The sequence below is a fragment of the Engraulis encrasicolus genome, chromosome 13 (assembly GCF_034702125.1).
Source record: "Engraulis encrasicolus isolate BLACKSEA-1 chromosome 13, IST_EnEncr_1.0, whole genome shotgun sequence".
Lineage (NCBI taxonomy): Eukaryota > Metazoa > Chordata > Actinopteri > Clupeiformes > Engraulidae > Engraulis > Engraulis encrasicolus.
Window position 1 is genome coordinate 55,786,678 of NC_085869.1, and position 21,399 is coordinate 55,808,076.

The following is a 21,399-nucleotide window of genomic DNA, read 5'->3' on the forward strand; positions in this document are numbered from 1 at the left end:
AATGATATGTCGGGTGTGGAGGTGAAAAAAGAAAGAGAACCAAAACAAAATGGGCATGATTCCTGATTGTTCCGGGATCTGTGTCATTCATGCCCCAAAGTCCAGAACTTGGTTGTCACGTGAGCAGTGTCGTCAGCTGTCTCGAGAGCTCCCGAGCTCGTGAAGGCACTGTAAGACATGGAGAGAGTGAATAAGTCCCGTCCCCCAGTCATTTCAATGGGAAATGCTAGGCTAGTGAATTCAGCCAAAATTGATTAAAAAAAATGTCAGCTTCCAAAATGGAGTTTCATGAAGGTCATTTCCGAGACCAGTTTACTCAGCCAATTACGTGCCACGTTACTGACTGCTGTAAGGTTGACCAGAAAGCTAATGGAAGACGGGCATTGGATGCATGGAGATATTATAAGGTGCCCAACCACAGACCTATATACAGCGCCGCCAGTTAGTATTGGCATCCCTTAATTTTATTTACAAAGTGTGTAATACATCCAGAATTAAATGGAAATATACACAACTTTTACCATCAGGATCTTTTGATTGAACATTATAAGATATTTAGAATTGCCAAGTATTTATTTCCAAATGCATTTTGTAATTTCAAGCAAAAACACTGAAAAGGGCATGTCCAGGAATATTGGCACTTTTCCCATCACTCTCCAAACCAAAACACATAGATTGGCCTTCGTGAAGTCCTGACCAATTATTAAGTGCATTCGAGTAGTCGTCAACGCATGCATGCACATTTAGACAGCAATGCAGTCTGGATGAAAATGCTGCATGACAGTTAGATTTCCTGTCAAACTTCAAAATTTCGGTGATGTTGCGTTGACGAGGTGACATGTCACATGGTGTCAAACTATCGCAGGATGAATGCGACTGCAGTCAGATCTTGCAACCTCTGCAGTTGCTTATCCCCTTCAACGCTCGTCTGCAGACCGCCTCCGAGGCCACGCGCCCATGAACTGGTTGGTCAACAACTCATTCACGTGTGTATATGAGCCTTGTCTCACACCTCTACACAAGTTTGTGCAGGTCCCCACATCAGCTCCTCCTCACTGCCTGTCCCCCCACTCCTCACACGTGGTGTGTTAGTATGGCAAACTGGTGCGAGCTCATCGTCTCGTTCATATTTGTGGCCGACTTTAAATGAGCTGTATTTAATAACACCCACATCGTGGCAACAAGTTCTCGCTCACGTGCTTCGTCAATGTTGGTCGACAGCAACGAAGTCGTATGGGGCTAATAAGGTCGTTCATGATGTCAGTAAGTGCATTCGATTAGTCATCAACGCATGCATGCGCATTTAGACAGCAATGCACTCTGGATGAAAATGCTGCATGACGGTTAGATGTCTTGTCAAACTTCAAACTGTCGGTGATGTTGCGTCGACGAGGTGACATGTCACATGGTGTCAAACTATCGTGGGATGAATGCGACTGCAGTCAGATCTTGCAACCTCTGCAGTTGCTTATCCCCTTCAACGCTCATCTGCAGACCGCCTCCGAGGTCACGCGCCCATGAACTGGTTGGTCAACAACTCACTCACGGGTGTATATGAGTTTTGTCTCACACCTCTACACAAGTTTGCGCAGGTCCCCACTTCAGCTCCTCCTCACTGCCTGTCACCCCACTCCTCACACGTGTTGTGTTAGTAGAGCAAACTGGTGCGAGCTCATCGTCTCATTCATATTTGTGGCCGACTTTAAATGCGCTGTTTTAATAACACCCACATCGTGACAAGTTCTCCCTCACGTTTTTTTTTCTCCATCGATCGACAAAAATCTAAGTCGTATGACCCTGTTTTTTCAGCCAGCCAAATTTGCTAGGCAGCGAGCATGCTCACTGTGTCCGCATGAAGCGTCCTGGTTAGAATTTCCGTTCACGACGGAGCATAAGGGAGTGACCTCTGCACCGCAGTCGTGTCACATGGCGTTAAACCATCGCGGGAACAAAAGTTTTGTCAAGCAGCATCAAGAGCAAGTGCTGGGTAGAAGACCTCCTCCATGCCGTCGGTAATCTGCTGTGATTGCCATTCATCAATCTGACGTGAATTGCAGTTGTTGCCCACATCAGTGGTGTAGTCTATGTAGAACGCGGGTATATGGAGTATAGGCCTACCACTTCTAAATTTCATGGATTTCAGTATACCCACTTAAAATTGATTGATCCATTGTTTTGAATAGCACAAATATATACAGTATACCCACTTCAAAAAAATCTCAAATATACAGTATACCCACCATAAAAAAGTAGACTACACCACTGGCCCACATACTTGTGAGGCAGTTCACTCGCTGCTCCAAGTAGGAAGCAGCGTTTTTTATGTCTTGGGAAATCACGTTAGAAAAAACTGTCCAACTTGTTTGCCGTTATTAGACTAAGCAGATCTCGTGTTGATCAAACATTTTTATGCTTGGTTGCGACCGTGCCTAATGGGCTCATTCGTGACGATGCAGTAAGATTTTTGCTAGGCAGTGGGCATGCACACTTTGCCAGTTTAATGCATTTTGATGCATCAAACTGGCAAAGTGTGCATGTCCACTGCCTAGCAAAAATCTTACTGGGTCGTCATGAATGAGCCTAATGAGCCAGTTAATCTTGCTTCAATAGAGATAGACAATTCTTATTGGATAGTTTCAGGACAGTAACCCTTTCATTGCTGATGTGAATTTGACTGTAAATTTAACTTTGGGACATAGGCTAGATTAGTGGAAATGTAGATACATACATTGTATTAAATTAAATCAGAGTGAGGAGTTTTTATGTATTCATATAGGGGCCTATTATTTAATATTTTTTTTGTTCTGAAATTTAAGGCCTTCTCTGAAGGCGTAGAAGGCCCTGAAGGTTCCTGCCTACACCACAGTATGATAAACAGAAATGTGTCCTTGTCCGCACGAACCTGGACGCACACACACTGGCACCACTGCAGTTCTGATCAGTTTCCTCCAGGACCAGCAGAGGGTGCGCTATCGCCACAGACCAAGACACATCTAGCCACAGACGGTCTGTCACTCAGTTTCCTCCTTGGTGTTCAAGTTATTAACCAATAAACGTTCATTAAAACAATCATGTTTGTAAACATAGGATTGTATAAATATGAGGTTTAATAGACAGCCACTTATATAACTTTATAAACAACAACCTTTATTTTAACCACTTTTCCTCTTCCGCTTCAACGCGTGTGCCTCTGTTTCTACAGCAACCGCGACTCCACACAAACGCACAGGCACAGAGGCAATTGTGGACTGCTCTCGTGCGTTCACGTTTCCACCATGTTGACTAGCTATTTTGTAGTGTTTGCCTTTTCAGCAGCCACAAAGGTTATCAACAATCTAATGTAATTTTAACACAATTTTGAACGAGTCAATAACCTTTTAAATTGAAACCCGAAGCGCCTAAAACTAGCGTGGAATGAGAACAATCGGGCTTCAGACGTCACTGGAAAAAGCTTAATAAACCAAGTAGGCTGGTTTTGAAACTGCACTTCTCCAATGATGGACGCCGAAGTAGACAAACTTATTGAGGAGGAGCTGAGCAAATTGGATATCTCCGAGAATGATATGGAAAACTATGCTGAAGAAGACCCTCTATCAGATGATGACAGTGACATCGAAGTGAGTTTGTTTGCTGTGAGTTTTCTCTTCGTTGACATTTTGACAGCTGCAGGATGTTTTGTAGTAGGCCTAGTCAACGTTGTTAATAACTTATTATGAAAACAGAAACAATTGTCAGTCAAAACAGTTGTCTGTAGGCCTACATGTCCCATCAATATACGTTCCCTTACGGAAGGAAAATATATTTTTGAATATATGAAATGAAAATATATTATAATATACTACAATATATTGTTTGCCAATATATCATTTTATATTGTACAGCAGTATATTGCACAATATAAAGTGATAGTCTAGACACATTTTTCATATTTGTGAATGTTAGAAGCATTTTTTAGTAAAAGTTGGGAACCTATGTACTTAACATAATTTAAGTGTGCTGAATTCAACTAGCCTGGTTCCCAAGCTGGATTTTGAGGTTTTGACAGTTAAATTTGAAAAACAAAATGGCTGCCAAAATACGCTTTTTTTGACAGAGCATTTTTACCAAGTATTGCTGTACTTGGAAATAAATGCTCTTTTCTATCATTTTGTGTCCCAATAATGTTTCTTGATGAATGTATCTACTATAGAGGATTTTAAAAAGTATAAAATAGCTTCTAGAATGCTAATAATACTAATATTGTAGGTGTTAGCCTAAACGTTTCAAATATTTAGCTTTTCTAATAAGATATTTGTAGCCTATGTGTGTTTATATGGTTAAGAAAATTGATATAAGTATTTTCGAAATAATGTGCAGTATTTAGTGTTTCCAAAATATCACTTAAAGTTGCTATTAGCTCTCTGAAAACTGTGATATTACATATAACATAAGTTATTTTGTGTCATTTTGAAAAATGTTCAGACATATTTTACATATTTTATAAGATACTATTGCATACATTTGAGATAGTCTATACATGCTACTCAGCCTGATTGTTAGTGGCCAGACATCTCTTGAAGATGATGGAATTGGTAGCAAGGAAAAACTTGCTCAAAGTACAGTTCTGAATGAGGCTTAAGTCCTTGTTTATTGTGTCAGTGATGGCAAAAAATGGACTCCGAAACATGTCGGTCTTGCTTGTACTCTTCATCAAGCTATTGGGTAACTTAAAAGACCTAATACGACAATTCAACCTGGCAGGTCATTGTCTGAGTTACAACCAGGTCCTCCAAGTCCAGATCCTCCTTAGCTGAGAGCACTGTAAAAACACTGAACCAAGAGAGTGGTGCCATTATTCCAACAAACATTGTGGCAGATAAATTCATCCACTACACATGTGATAACATTGACATCCTGGATGAAACACTTGATGGGAAGAATACTTCCCATGCAACACAAATGGCAGCATGGCAGAGAGGCCAACCAATTGATGATTCTGTGAAAGATATGAGGTGTCCACTAGACATAGGCCCTACATTAAATGTGCCAAATGCCCTGATGGAACTACATCCTCTCAGGATTACTCCTAGGACATTCAAACCAACTTTTTCAGCACCCATTGCTGAATCATGCTTTGGAAAATCTGGAGAGGAGCATAAGTATGCTAAACAAGCAAAGGCCACGGACCTAGCTTTCTTCTTGCACTGTCAAAACTTAGACATGAAGACTTCTTGGTCAGTGTTCAATCAGTCACTGTCATCAAAGGAACAACAGACTGCTGCGTTGTATTTGCCAATAGTCCTACTATGCGCTACTGCACACGTTTTGCACACATTTTGATACTTTGAATACAAATGCATTGTCATATCTTCACATTTTGGACAGGAACATACAAGTTTAGCCAGATTCTGATCAGGCTATGAAGTGGGTAAATGTCACAGGCAATAAAAGTTCTAGCCTGCTCTGTCTCTTTGTTCTCTTGACTACGGTCGACTACTGGCAAGGCATTTCAGTGGAGTCAGACTCTGACTCGCCCCTGGCAAAGTGCTTCGATCTCCCGCCTAAGGTGGACGACTTTTTATCCCAACTCCCTGCCACCACAGAGAATCTCATACAGCAGGGACTGACCACCACCCTAGTGGCTGATGTGGCTTCCCCAGCTCGAGCAGCTGCCTCAGAGCCCCTTGGCCATCACCATTGTGCTTGGCACAAAAGCGCACCCCGTCACCATTCATGGCGCATTTGTAGACTCCAAAAGTCCTCTATAATACACCACGAGCGCCTTCGTCTGACGCCTCCCTTTTCCCCCTCCTGCAAGGAGGCGAAATTTTCTCAGGGTTTGTCCAACCTTAAACCACGGGGCTCAGGGGCCTCAGCTGAGAGCGTAGGGGCTTCGGCCCCTCCTGCTACTTTCCTCTCTCCTGCAGGTTCGAGTCTGTCACCGGACCAGGAGGACATCCCCCAGCCCAGGGGCCACCTGTCCCTATGAGTCTGGCAAGGGAACATTTGAACCTAACCGGTTTTCTGGATAACGTTATCAGGACAATTCAAGGGGCCAGGGCCCAATCTCTGTATAACCTGAAGTGGTCTGTCTTCGAACGCTACTGTGACCAACGCGACAAGACAACTTCTCAGTGTTCAGTACCGATGGTGTTGTCCTTTCTACAAGACTTATTGGGGGGAGACAATGCTTTACCATTTAAGTCTACTTTGCAGCGATTTCATTGTGCCATGTAGGATTCAGTTCCAACACTCTGAGTGCCCATCCACTAGATACTTACGCCCCGTGCTACGTCACCTGGGATATCTCTCTAGTACTGGAGGCTATGTGTGGGGCCCCTTTCGAGCCCCTCCAAGAGGGGTCTCTCCAAACTGCTTTTGCACACCACCTTTCAGATCCGTGGAAGAGAGGGGACAACACAACTTGTGCCCTGTGCACGCTTTACGCATGTATATGAACAGGACTCACTCTTTTAGGAACACTGAGCAGCTGTTTGTGTGCTTCATCAAGCCCTCTACAGGGCTCACAGTTTTAAAATAGAGGTCTCCAAATGGTTGGTTCAAACCATTGCCCTGGCATATGAGTCCAAGGGTCGCCAACCCCTGGCTCAGATTAGGGCTCACTTTACCAGTGCGGTCTCTACATCTTGTCCTCTCTTCAAGGGTGCAGCAGTTTCAGACGTGTGCAGAGCGGCTGGTTGGGCCAACCCCGCCACCTTTGTCCGGTTCTACCGGCTAGATGTGACCACATTGCCACAGGAACATAGGGTTCTGGGCACGACTACTGATTGTCTGTAGGGTGATAGGAACGCTATCCTTACAGGAGGCTCTTGGAGTTCTGCCTAGTTTGGACCAGCAATCGGGAGTGATTGTAACTCTCCCATAGATATGTGAACGATTCGACTGAATATGTCCCCGGTTCTCTGAAGGAGATGAGTGAGCCATCTCTCAGGACACCCTCGTTGCCGACAGCCGAAGAGAGGTTTGGCATCAAAGTGGCTTATTTTCGGTTTTGAGAAAGTGGACATCCCGCCCACGACGCAGTTGATTGGACCTTTGGCGTGATTGCAAAGGTCTTCAGCTAATCGTACAGCTGAGAGTGTGCTCCCATAGAGATGGCTCACTCATCTCCTTCAAAGAACCGGGGACATATTCATGTTCCAATATTCTTCTTTCTCTCTCTTTTTCTTTACAAATCTTATTGAATGATAATTGTGTATGATAATGTGCTTTACGGAGGCTATTGCTATTGAATGCCAGTTAACGAGGATATCACATTATAAAAAGGCATAATTATAGTATTTTTTATCTTTTTGCCATGACATTTTGCCTTTGTGTAAGTGTAGGAATACATCTTAAATGCAAATATGTGAGCATTGCACATTTATTTCCATGGAGAAGTGATACTTTCTAACGTATTCTGCCCAAAATCAAGAATTTCGGCGGCCATTTTGTTTTTTGCCCATTTCATGGTCAAAAACTCAAAATTCAGCTTGGGAACCAGGCTAGCTTAATTCAGGGTACTCTAATTGTCTTAGAAAACTAGGTTCCCAACTTTTACTAAAAAATGCTTCTAACACCCTTATAAAGGGCCTTTTTCTGGAAATGCTTCTAGTCTATGATATATTTTGCGGTATACGAGAATATAGACATTATTGCCGTTTTCGTATATTGACTTATGTATTGCATTATACTGTGAAATATATTGTTGGATATATGGAATTATATCCCATATAGTATATGACTTATTGATAAATCATATATTGATTTATGTATTGTATTATACTGTACAATATATTGTTGCATATATTGAATTATACCCCATAGTATATGGCTTATTGATGAATCATATATTGATTTATGTATTGCATTATACTGTGCAGTATATTACTGCATATATTGAATTATACCCCATAATATATGGCTTACTGATGAATCATATATTGAATAATGTATTGCATTATACTGTACAGTATATTACTGCATATATGGAATTATACCCCATAATATATGGCTTATTAATGAATCATATATTGATTAATGTATTGCATTATACTGTACAGTATATTACTGCATATATGGAATTATATCCCATAATATATGGCTTATTGCTGAATCATATATTGATTTATGTATTACATTATACTGTAAAGTATACTGTTGCATATATTGGATTATATCCCATAGTATATGGCTTATTAATTAAATCATATATTGACTTATGTATTGCATTACACTACACAATATACTGTAACGTACTTTATACAAGGCATTTATGAAGTAATGTAATTACAACAATGACCAAACATCAATTCAATTCATTCAACTGTTGACATTGGTTTATTAAAAACATGAAACCAACCGACCCTTTAACACCACCGCTCACACATGCAGAGACAGAGGGGCAGACAGGCAGGGAAACGCACACAAACCACGACTTGACAACGACACCGGCCAACAGGCCAAATGCTGGTGAAACTTGCCTGTGGCCAGTAACAATTTCAGTCTCCCACTTTGGCCAGTAACTTGTACTCAATGTAAATGCAGAAATATTCGATAAAAACCCCCCCAAAAAAACCAAATAAAACAAAAACAAAAAACTGTGGCTGTGGCCAGTAAGCGAAACACCTCACATAAAGCACTGGCACACATGCACATGCACGCGCGCGCACACACAAACACATACACGTGCCCGCGCCCACACACACACACACACCTTCAGATATATTTTTTTTTAAAAAGAAAAAAAAGTGAAAGTGAAGGTGAATTCAGGGGCAGACCGCCCGCAGCCTCAGTCACTCAAGGTCAACAAGAGGGCTCATAGGCCTGTCCATGGACTTCTTTTTCTCTTGGTGAAGCAGTTCACAGATTCTTTTATTTAGCGACATCCGGATCTCCCCCATCCTCGCACCTGGATGTGCCTGAGCAACAGCATCTGCAAAAGTAAAGTAAAAAGAATGTTAACTCTCTAACCCATTGTGCAGGCGAGACGTTCCATTTCTTTTTCCGTTGGGAAGCGACAAGGAAGCAGAGGCTGGTGACGTAGACAAGCGAGGCGAGCGGGCGGGAAAGTTGGGCTCGGCTGAAAGATATGCTAATGAAACGTAGTGATGGGAAAAAGTTCAGTTTCAGTTACAATCTAGGGCCACACATTCCAAATGGCCTTGTTTTACCTGTCTAATTCAACCATGTGATCATTCCACCATCGAATCACCAGGCTGAATTGGACAGGTAAAAACAGGTCACCTGGAATATGTGGAACTGGATTGTAACTAAAACTGAACTTTGTCCCATGAAGCGGTAGCAAGTGGGAGAGGTTTCAAATGAAAGTTATTTCATGGAGTTATGTTACAACATTGTACTTGTAGGTAAACACTTGACAGCAGAGCCATGCATGTCCATAAAACAGTATATGAGAACATATAATTGTCGGGAGGAAATGCACGAGGATTCATTCTGCCCTTTACGCCAACTATTTAACTGGACAAACAAAAACTTGGGTTTCGATGGCAACATTGCTCGACACGCCCAACCCCCACCTGCTTACATGCTTACCATAACCATCAATTTCAGACAGAGTATTCACTATGGCTGGGAATATTACACCATTCAATCATGAAAGATTAATCTTCTCCATGGCTGTGCAGTACATTAGGTAGTAGTAGTTTCAATGAGCAGCATAGTCACAATAACTAATCTGGGAACAATCCTAAACAGTGCATCTTTAAAAGGGCAGGCAACTATTTAGGGGTAACACTTAAAATTGTTGACCTGGGTGTGTAAAATATCTTATTATTCATTTTTTGTTTTGTTTTACATATCCTCAGAGGAAGAATGTTGCTAAGCTAGCGAGAATATATGGACCAAAGTCCTGTAAATGATTTGGGAAAACATTTATTTTGTCTCTTGACTGACTACCAATGCTCATACAGAGTCCACATAGCAAGTGAAAAGCCAGAGGGCAAGAGGGAGTATAAAACACCACACCACCTACAATGAAAAGTAAGTCCATTCCCCTCCTTCACAGACCCAGGTTTTCAGCAGTGATTTGCCGCCAAATAGTAGTTCATGCTCTATGACCTCTTTCAAGTCACTCTGGATTAAAGTGTCAGCTAAATGTAATGTAACAAGTGTACTTCTTGTTAGAAAAAATGGAACAGGTGCACAGAACGCTGAAATTGTGTTTGACCAATGTGCAGTTGAAACTTGAAGGGTACGCCACTAGTTTGGGGCCAAATACACCGTTGGTTCATGAAGGGTTTTATTTTTCATGTTAAGCATTGTGTTACATTCTCATACTCCTTCCTTTCAATAGTCTGAAACAAGTGCCCAACATTGCCCAGCTTTGTAAACCCAGGTCAATGATTTTAACCATATTTACCCCAATGAACCCTTGAATGTAACATGTTACATCAGCAAGTTTCACACATTCAATGTGCAGTTAATAATGTAGCTCAAGTAAACTCTAAATCTGGATGTCCTAACCCACTGCCCCTGACCCATCCAGTCCAGACACCCCCCAACACCGCACACACACACAGCTCAGTACACCCCCCCCCACACACACACACACACACACACCGTCCTACAACCAACCACACCTTCACCCTGCAATAAATAACTAGGTTACATCCATTCCATAATTAACATAAAAATAATAAAAACAGGGATACATTCATGTCTACATCTTAGGGTTGGCAAAAATTGAAAAATATCTTAACCGGTTACTGAGACTCATTAACCGGTGGTTAACCGGTTAACCGGCAATCTTAAATGACATAACATTCGCGTGCCTGATAGGCACAGCACTGAATTTTTTACATTTTATTTTTCACATAAGCCTTTCTTTTTGCTGCTCAGACAGGACTTGTCATGTCCAGCCAGTGTCGCTAGATGGAAAATGCTGAATTATCGTACCAAAACCTCAAAATTATAGTTTTTGGGGGCTTTTTGGAAGGAAATTATTATTATAATTATTATTACCGGTTAACCGGTGGCAGAAAATTTCACCGGTTATCGTTGATCCAGTCGACTATCGTTTAACCGGTTACCGGTTAACATCCCTACTACATATCCCCCTCCCAACTTTTACCCTAGCTTCCATCCCCACCAGCAGTACCAACACTAGCTGCAGAGGTCCATTTTGTCCCACTCAATCTCTCTTATTCCCGGTTTATTCAGTAGCTTGATTGAATGAGGTATAAAGGATTTTTTGAAACGATTATATTTGCACCAAGGGAGTCTGAACCTCCTCCCAAAGTTCAGATAGATGTATTCCCCATTTAGTGCATGATCACCAGTGAGTGAGCATAGTAAAGGCACAGTATCGCTTACCATTTCAAGTACTGGAATGCACACCAGTCCATGTGACTATTTTTTCCTCCAGACCATCGCTGCATACCTCTTCAGCAACCTCTGCAAAAAAAGTTAAAAGAGCAACAGAAAATGAACATTCACTCACACACTTAATCTTAAATAGGCACAAGGATACCCACCAAGCTCATCACTTCTATATCATTGTCAGAATTGTGAGCTAAATCTGGGGGGGGGGAGGATGGGGACCAAGTTCATGTCGCGTCCAAGACAAACTAGAAGTTCGGTAGACTGGTGGAACTACAGCATTCTAGCTCGTCGCAGAGCGTCGTAGTGGCACTCTGTGTCTCGTCCCGACAACAGGGAAGACACATTGAAATCGCAGCAGCCAGCATCGTTAACAGTTGCACGTCTGTTCTTGGCACGAAGGCACTCTTTTATGAAGATGATGAAGCGAAGGAAGACTTAAACTCATGCATGTAACTGGCGAGAATGAATTCCGATGAACAAGAATGACTCGCGCATTCGTTTAAGAGTAAACATGAACACCAACATGACTCAATGAATGCAATTGCTGTGAGCAAAGCAAACTCCGAACTATCACAGAGTAGCTGAAGACAACGACGTGTAGGCTACCGTTTTTCACTAATCTGACGACAAGGCTTCGTTAACCTCTAACAATAGCTCTACAAGAACGGGACAGTGCAGTTAGTTCGTGAGCAAGTTACTCAAAAAAAACCTATTGATGTTACCACAATGGGAAAACCGAAGCAGCAACAGCTATGCTTTAGGGACTGTTCGTAATTTACTGGGGGGGGAGGGCTGGTGCGTAGGGGGGGGAGGGCCATGATGAAAAAAATGAGGTGGAGGGGAGGGCCATGGCAAAAAAAATCGGAGTTAGGGAGAGGGCCATGGGGAAAAAAAACGAATTTATTTTATTTTATTTTCATTAATTTTTTAAAATAATAATTAAAAAATGCTCTGAAACACATTGCAAAGCGATGCAGGGTCCCGGGTGCATATAGCACTGAAGCGTGTATCTGTAATCAAAAAACTCTTGTTAGGCTACAACGTTTGTAGGTTTTATAGCTGAGTACGTAGGCAGGGAATAACAGAGCAATACCTAGCTAGCCGGTTGTTTTGTCAAGATATGTAGGCTGGACGAGGAGGTGCCAATGATCTGACTAGGGGGGGTCAGCTCTACCCACAGTCCTTGGTCCCACAGCTTATTCATGCTGCTCCATATTCCCACATTTTAAAGAACTTATTCAAATATAGACCCTATTTTCCACAACTCTATGTTCCCACATTTCCGAGTAAACCAAGAGAACATTCTCCCTGCCATGGGACATAGAGCTAATTTGAATAAATTCTTAGAAATGGAACACGGGCCAGTAGGTATTAGCTGTGGGGCCAATGGGCCTTTAAATTAATGTTAAAGTCTTATTGATGTGGGACCAATGGGCTGTGGGAACATGCACTCCCGATTCTAGGTAGCCTATGAGTGATTCTACGATTCGCCTGCACTTTTGGCAAAAGCAAAATGTCAATTATCAGTATTTTTTTTTCAACTAAATGACCTAGATGTTTACATAGTGTATATATTTAAGTTTCCAAACAAATTGCCAAGCTTAATCTGAAATCATTCGATAAATAGGCCTACATAATGAAAGCGAACATTTATTTTGTCACTCAAAATAATGGAAAAAAGGAGGCGCACACAAGACTTGTGTGAAAAAGTGTATTAAAGCCGAAAATATACAACAGAAGTCTAAGGATTAACTGGAGAGACAGACGTTTCGGAGCTAGTCCATTTTCAATGTCTCCAGTAGGAAGCGCGTGGCAGGAATTCCGTTGTTTTATAGGGTGACGTGTCAGTTCTCCCCAGGATCTCTCCAGTTCACCACAAGGTGGAACATCATGAAGACCTAGGAAGTTTCCATACCTAATAATAAATAATAAATAATAAATAATAAATGCATAATTCAAAGCTTCAAGAGATCATAATGTGCAGACAAACGTGTAAGGAATAACATGATTGTTATTTTAGAGTATTAAAAAGGTAAACAATATAAATCGAAAAAGTAGGCCTATTGGAGACAATTATTATAGGAAAAAATTATAGGAAAATATTATAGAAAACAAGAGAGAACCAGTTCTTCATTCATCCCCAGTGGATGGACAGTTTTTAGTGAAAAAATCCAGAAGCACTCTCTCTGGAGTAGTCTTCTTTCCAAATCCCCTCCTCTGCGTGCAGGTGTGACGTGTTCAAGCACAGTATATGCGAGAGAGGATACAGGGTGGCCCGCTTCATTGAAATGGCGCGCCACCGGTGATTTTTCATCTTTGGAAAGAAGACTACTCCAGAGAGAGTGCTTCTGGATTTTTGTCGTCTGTCTCTCCAGTTAATCCTTAGACTTCTGTTGTATATTTTCGGCTTCAATACACTTTTTCACACAAGTCTTGTGTGCGCCTCCTTTTTTCCATTATTTTGAGTGATTACTACTTTTTTGGGAGTGCTCGCACCAAGCAATACACGAGCATTAAGTTCAAGGCGCAGACGCCGACCTTTGTTGGTCTTTTTGTCATTCTTGATTATTTTGTCAACAGTGTTATGGACAAATACTATGTCATTTCAAACATAAAAATACTACAGAGTTGAAACAACATACGTTTGAAAGTGCTTATGTCCCTTAGCAATGTTGTCATTAATCGGTGCAACTGATATAGAAAATGTGATTGTTGAGCTTCATTGTAGGATTTTATGATTCACTAATACAGACTGACACATTTTTCATTATAAATCCCTGTAACGTCTGATTTCAATTTAGTCACCCTCCTTACACAAGACTTCCTTATCCAGAGATAATCCCTAGTGTCTGTTCATAGGATTTTTCCAACACATAAGGGATCAATAGCACAGAAACACTTTCAAAACAGTCAACCGTGTTAAGCTTAAGTTACTCTGTGTTACGGTCAACAGTGCAGGGGAACAAGTTGGCACTTACCCATCTCCCTAGAACACAACATATTTTGTTTGTTTGTCTGTCAGTATGGAGATAAATTGGCAAAAACATACTCCTCCTCAACTGTCATAGCTAATTGTAACACCATTAATGCTAACACGGCTTGACATTTCAGCCATTTTTATGTTGTTGTGCTAACTGAGGACCTCAGAAGTTCCACCACAACACCTTAATCAATTCATGCATTTGTATGCTTTATCTGTGTTTTTCTGTGATTTCTAGTTCAGATTCTTATGAATATGTTGATAACACAGTTGACAGGCAATTTTCCCGCTATGAGAACATGAACAAGAATGGATTAAAATATGGAAGGATGGAGCTCAAAACTTACCAAAAAGTCTCCCCATATCCTGCCAAAGAGGTTATGACATCACGTGATGTTATTCGTATGGCCTAAGACCAAACCATTACTGATTTATGGAGGGGGTTTCAGACCGTGACACAGTTAACACAGTTTTCGTGGACACACACAAAATGGCAAATTTCATGTATAATGGAAAGGACAGTGGTCTTTCTGACAGTTTTGTCATATTGTGATGATTACTGTGAATCAATATACAATCGTCTTGGGCAAAACAAGTTTCTTTACATGCTAATATGAAGACTGAATCTGACATTTGGAAAACAGGATGGCATGAAAACGGCCAAAACCAGTATTAAATATTCATTCTTGCTGAGGGAAATAATGCCATGTCTACACTTTCTGTATTATATGAAAGATAAATGTGTGCTAATGTCCAAAACATCATTGGATGCAGTTAATAGTTAGTGGAATTGGCAAATAAAATCCATGGACTTAAAAGCGCTGTCGAATCGTAGAATCACTCCTATACAAAAAATATGTCAATCAGACCATGTGCTAACCTGTATGATGTATCCTGAATACCACAGAGTTGTCATCTGTGTTTCTTGCCGTCTGCGTTGATAGGCAGACATGCCGGAATCAATGCTGGCTTATTTTGAGGCTGCAAGGGACAGCGTGAGTGTCTTTGAAAGAGGCATCCAGGACAACCAGGAGTCTGATGGCGGTGAGAATTAGCTATTGCTTAACTGACCTCCCCATTGCATGCTGTCCAGATACAATTGTAAATCTAGTAGTAGGCAGCCTATTTATGTAGTTTACAAAATAGGTAGGCTAATAATGCATGCATCCACAGGCAATAAATACTAGCCTAACTAGACCAGTTCCCAAACTTTACCACGCCGCCCCACATACTGATACATTCCAGTCGTGCGTGCCACACTAATTTTTTTTTCTGAGCACCCCCTTTCACAACCGGCACAATATGATTTTTGGCCTGGTGGGTTGGTCTAGCCTTGCACCATAGGTGCATCTTGTCACCGGGCTAGTCAGGCAGCAGAGCAGAGCCTAAGGTTTTGGAGGCCCTAAGCTGGTCAGGAGCATTTGGTTCAAATGTTCATTCTTTTGGATTTTCGCTTGGGGCCCCAGCTGACCCTAGAGATGCCTCTGACCATAGAGGATAATCGTAGCTGGATCATGAATCTGGCCTGGCTTTGTTCTCCTATTATCTCGCTCTGTGTAGTTTTGAATTAGTAGAGGGTCATTGAGATGAGCTTAGCACAGTATAACAGCTTAGGTGAAACGCCAACTACTGATTCCACAGTTTTGCCTATGGTGCGATCCCAGACTGTACACTTCATGTTATAGTCTGGGCTGCCAGGCTAACCATACTGCATAATTCTATTGTGTGTATTAAATCCTGTTAGATGCTGCTGTGTGGAGGGCTACTCATGTCACTTGCCAGAGCTTACTCCCCCACTATGTTCCAGCGAAACGAGTAGACAAGGAGTGTACAAGCGATGCGATGGGGGTGGATTCCGAGTTTAAAAAAGTAAAATATTTTAACTTTGAGCGAGGCGAGTAAGTGAGAAACCAATTGGAATGCAGAGTTCAGTACTTCTCGCTTTTGCATTGGCAGTTAAACCTGCAGGGACATTTAGCGAACGTTCCATGAGCGAGTGGCCAGTAGGCGAGTGAGCGAGAAGCGAGTATTGTAGCAATATTCTGTCCACCATGCTGTTTACTTGTGTTGTGTTTTAAATCGCGTCAGTGACTATACTACACTACACTGTACTATACAATAATATACTATACTATACTATACTATACTACACTATACTATACTATACTATACTATACTATACTCTAGATGCTGCTGTGTGGAGGGCCACTCCTGTCCCCTGCAGCCATAGTGACCCCCTTCTCATGGAGCTGGCTGACAGTGCTGGAGATGAGAACCCTGCGGCTCTAAAACAACGAGTATGTTTCAAGTCATTACATTTCTCTCAATCTCATGCCTCATGCCATGCTTTTTCTTAATTACCTGCCGATTGAGTTCATCACATCTTCTCTACATCAGTGACAGCCTCAGATTCACTTTGATAGAAAGCAGCTCGTTAAAGGGACACTGTGCAGGAAATGGTCAAAAAAGGTACTGCAACTATGCTGCTCATTGAAACTGGGCTGCCTATTGCCAAATTTGATCTTTACATGACAGTTTACTAAGTAATAAACAAATTCTAGTATGGTCCAACTACAGTCATTTTTGCAGCTAAAAATGGCTATTTTTGGAAATTCAAAATGGCGGACCATGGAGAAGATCCCCCTTTTCATGTATGAAAAGTGCAATTTTTCCAGTCATAATGAATACTTAGAATTTGATGGTGGTGGTAAGTATTCATGAAAAAGGTAACATTAGTGAATGGGCAGCATTAATTCTGGAAATAAACAACTAAAAATCTCACACAGTGTACCTTTAAGGATGGTTATTAATGTGCATCTTATTATAATAGCGTGGTACCAGTGGGAGTATCTCAGTGTGGTATTGATGGGAGTATCTCAGTGTGTGATGTGTGTGTACTGATGTCCTGAATCTGAGCACGACAGTGGTATTCTGTTCGTTCTATTCTATTCTATTCTATTCTATTCTATTCTATTCTATTCTATTCTATTCTATTCCGCCCTGTCCTGTCCTGTTCTAATGATGTCCTGAATGTTTGTCAGATTATGTGTGAGTTGGAGGAGCAGCTCTGCTTCCCTACCAAACACACCCACAATGAGGCAGCACAGGACCCCAACGGCACAGCACATGAGGACAGAGGAACAGCACAGGATGACAGCACAGGTAAAGTTACATTGTGTTACATCCCAACGTAACTTACAGTTATTTACAGGGTGTTGGTTACAGTCCCTGGAGCAGTTTGGGATTAGGTGCTTTGCTCAAGGGCACAGTACAGTAGTATACGGAGTGTAGGTAGTGCAAGGGTGGGATTTGAGCCTGCAACCCTCTGGCCTAAAGCTCATTTTCTTAATCACACAGCTGTTCACAGTAGCCTAGTATACCAACCACTCAGCAGCACACAGCCCAGGTAAAGTAGCCTAATATACTAACCACTCAGCCCAGGTAAAGTACCTAATATACTAACCATTCAGCCCAGGTAAAGTAGCCTATGGTTATTATCACCTTACTATCTCTTAATGACTCTTGTACATGGTCCGTATTTCAGAATGTATCGTTTCCTCCTCCATTGTGAGTGAGTATTGTTTTCCTCCTACATTGTGGATGAGTGTGATGTGTCCGTCCACTAAATAAACTGCAGTAGTAGCACGAGGGCCTGGCGAGCAGGAACCAGAGCAGGGGAGTCCCCATCACGACCTGGAGGAGTTGGAGAGGAGGCTGAGAGAGGAGGATGAGAAGCTGGACAGGAGGCTGGTGGAGGAGGAGACGCGGAGGAGGCGCCAACAGGAGGCCCAGAGGCAGCAGCACCTCCTCACACAGCAGGTGACGACAAATACCAGTGGAGTAAAAAAAAAAAAAAAAAATCCAGCTGGCGAGCTGATTTGAATCAGCTTACTTGATGTACATTTTGCCATGGTTAAATCAACATTAAAGATGATATGTGAAGATTGTCATTAATCCATCCGCCCATAATACTACATGAATGCGTGATGCGTCCTAGCATCTCTATAAGAGGATATGTCCGTCCGTCGGTCTGTCTGTCTGTTGGTCTGTCGGTCTGTCGGTCCATCTGAATCGCTTTCTTTAAATTGTAGTTCCCTCCTTTTTCCACAAGGCGGTAGTGCATAGGCGGATGCATCTTTGTCCGCCTGTCGGACTTGTTATTATTTCGTTTGCACAAACTATTTTTAGGCACATGTACGAGCAAAATGCTTGGAAACTATGGTGGCTAAATTCAAACTATGGCGTTACATCACAAGTTCTTCAATGTATGGGAATCACTGCCCTATTTTACTCTCCGCAGTGTTGTAAATACTCTATTTAGAGTTATATGATTTTACACTGCAAACAGGAGGAGCAGGAGAGCAGGAGGCGGAGGCAGCAGCAGGCGGAGGAGGAGCTGAGGAGTTTCGAGGAGGAGCACACGCAAGGGGTAAGCGTAATACCTGTTGTAACTACAAGAGAAATGCGCCCCGAGAGCACATGTACCTCCGCCCTCTTGTGGCAGGCCACGAAATTGCAGGAGCGAACGTACCAACCAACCAACACACAATCTCCGTCGAGCACATAACCTCTTTGGCAGAGGTAATAATACATAGCACACGTGGGTAAGAAGGAGGAGAGAGGAGTAGTGGAGGTTAAGAAGGAGGATAGAGGAGTAGAGGAGGGTAATAAGGAGGAGTAGAGGAGGGCAAGAAGGAGGAGAGAGGAGTAGTGGAGGTTAAGAAGGAGGATAGAGGAGTAGAGGAGGGTAATAAGGAGGAGTAGAGGAGGGCAAGAAGGAGGAGAGAGGAGTATAGGAGGGTAAGAGGGAGGATAGAAGAGTAGAGGAGGGTAAGAAGGCAGAGAGAAGAATAGAAATACCTCCCAGGAGTAGAGGATGAAATAAAGGAGGAGGATTAAGCCCTGACAAGTTACACGTGTGACTAGCTGACTAGCTAAAAAGCCTAACGGGACCGGAAAGAGCACCTGGTCCTTTTTGTAATACACTCACAATGTGAAGACAAACGAAACTGAGTTATTTTTCTCTTGGTTCACTTTTTACTCCTCTTAAGGGCCGTACACAGACGTCGCTGCTAGTTACTCTTTTAGTGAATGAAGTCAATACAATGTCAATGTGTTTCAGCGAGACTAGCAGGCGAGTGGGCGAGTACTGTACAAGCGATGCGATGTGGGCGGATCCCGAGTTAAAAATATTTTATCTTCGAGCGAGGCGAGTAAGCGAGTAACCAATTCGAATGCAGAGTTCGGTACTTCTCGCCTGTTCATTGGCAGTGAAAGCCGCAGGAACTTTCAGCGAACGTTCCATGAAAGAGTGCCGAGTAGGCGAGCAAGCGAAAAGCTAGCTTTGTGTGTGTACGCCGCTTTACAAAAGACTGAGTTTGTTTCACTTAAAGGGACACTCCACCAATTTGCATTAGGCTGTCCATTGCTAGAGACGCAGTCATACTTTTGAATGGTCGTGCAACACTCTCTCAATTCCCCCTGAGACAGGAGAAATCCGTATTCATCTCACACAACACTTCCTCCTACAATTATGTAAAAATCGTCATTTTGCATCATTGTAGGAGGAAGTGTAAGAGAGGTGGATTTCTGTTGAGACTGCAAGCCTTTTTCCCACCCTTTCAACCCCGCCCATAGGGGGTTGGACCTAATGCGCTAACAGACCTATCACAGATCAGTGTGCCAGTGCTTTTGAAATCACTGGCATTGAGGCTCCAGTAAGTCACTGGCAGAGCTGCCTGGGTGTGGCCTGTGGAACTTGAGCATTGCAATGCATTATGGTCCATTGTTGTCACAAATCCACAAGCTCTAAAAAGTCATTTTCTGCCTTTTCTCGGCCAAGAAGGCACCAAATTATACATATATGCTACTATTCTACTATATATATGACCCACTTTCAAAACATATTCATGTCTCCACCGGTGGAATGTCCCTTTAAAGGAAACGATATGTGAAAATAGCCTCAGTGCCATGTGTGTATGTTGCAGTTGCAGCCACCAGAGGATGAAGAGCAGCTAAGAGAGGAGCAAATGGAGAAGATGGAGCAGGAGCTGGCCAGACAACAGGTGGGCACCTCTACACTAGGATAATAAACACTCAGCCAACAGGTGGCAGTAGAATACAGTAGAGTAATAAACAGCCAGCAGGTGGCAGTAGACTACAACAGTTCAGTGTAACGTCACAACTGTATGTTAATGAGCTTTCAGAACATACACGCTACTTTTTAGGCGAAGCTGCAAGTACCTGGCTCCATAGGAATGAATACGGTTGACCACTGCAGTCACCCAAAACGAGTTGCCTAATACATTGTGTTTTCACTGAGAGAGTTAAAAAAAATCCTCGTTTTCAACCTCCTTGATCTACCAGTGAAATGTTGAGCAATTTTGGGCTTGTTAAAGGGTTGTATAATATGACCATTGTCAACATAGCATGTTCTATTTTAGTTAACTAGCTAGCTCCCTATTTGACAACAGACTGGCTAGCCGCTAGTTCGCTTGGGTCAGGTCTCATTTCTATTTATTTATGCCGCGATCACACCGGATGACTACAATCCGTGATGCGCGTCCAGCTGATTAATCTGTAGTGATCACACCGAGTGCGGATCCGCTGCCCACTCGAATGCAGTGACCAGGCAACATTGTAACTGTTGAACTGTCACTCGCAACTTAATCGATGGTGTTTGTGTTATTTGAATGTTGTGAAAACATACAGAAAATGCTTTGAAAAGTAAATGTAAAATGGATAGACAACGAGCTCTTCTCTTGCTCTCCTAATGTTGGGTCGTGAATCTGATATGAATGTTGATAAAGGTCTCCTATCAAACGTTTGGAAATCCGCCCATGACGTGAAGCACATTTTCTACCTTGAGTTGAACTTTTTTCAACTCAATCCACCGAGCGCGGAGAGACAGAAAATCCGCAATCCGCCTTGCGCTGATATTTGACGCTGAAGCTACTCATTTTCATAAACAAACAATAGAACACATCCGCCTCCTACTGTAAAATCTGCGTCGGGTGTGATAGAGGCCTTAGTTAGCGACTAAATGGAACATTATGTCGAAGTCATGGATTGGTAGATAATAATTTGGCGGTGGAGGT

General features: G+C 42.3%; 1 protein-coding gene across 1 annotated transcript in view; it reads left to right on the forward strand.

The window, feature by feature from the left end:
* The first annotated feature begins 3,282 nt into the window (after positions 1–3,282).
* lrriq1 (leucine-rich repeats and IQ motif containing 1) overlaps positions 3,283–21,399 on the forward strand; it is a 133,608-nt gene continuing 115,491 nt past the window's right edge. The window contains exons 1-7 of the mRNA XM_063214361.1: positions 3,283–3,617; positions 15,247–15,346; positions 16,490–16,599; positions 17,344–17,464; positions 17,940–18,121; positions 18,651–18,731; positions 20,290–20,367. Coding sequence (XP_063070431.1) covers positions 3,495–3,617; positions 15,247–15,346; positions 16,490–16,599; positions 17,344–17,464; positions 17,940–18,121; positions 18,651–18,731; positions 20,290–20,367 — 795 coding nt within the window. The 5' untranslated portion in view covers positions 3,283–3,494. The remainder of the gene's footprint in view (positions 3,618–15,246; positions 15,347–16,489; positions 16,600–17,343; positions 17,465–17,939; positions 18,122–18,650; positions 18,732–20,289; positions 20,368–21,399) is intronic.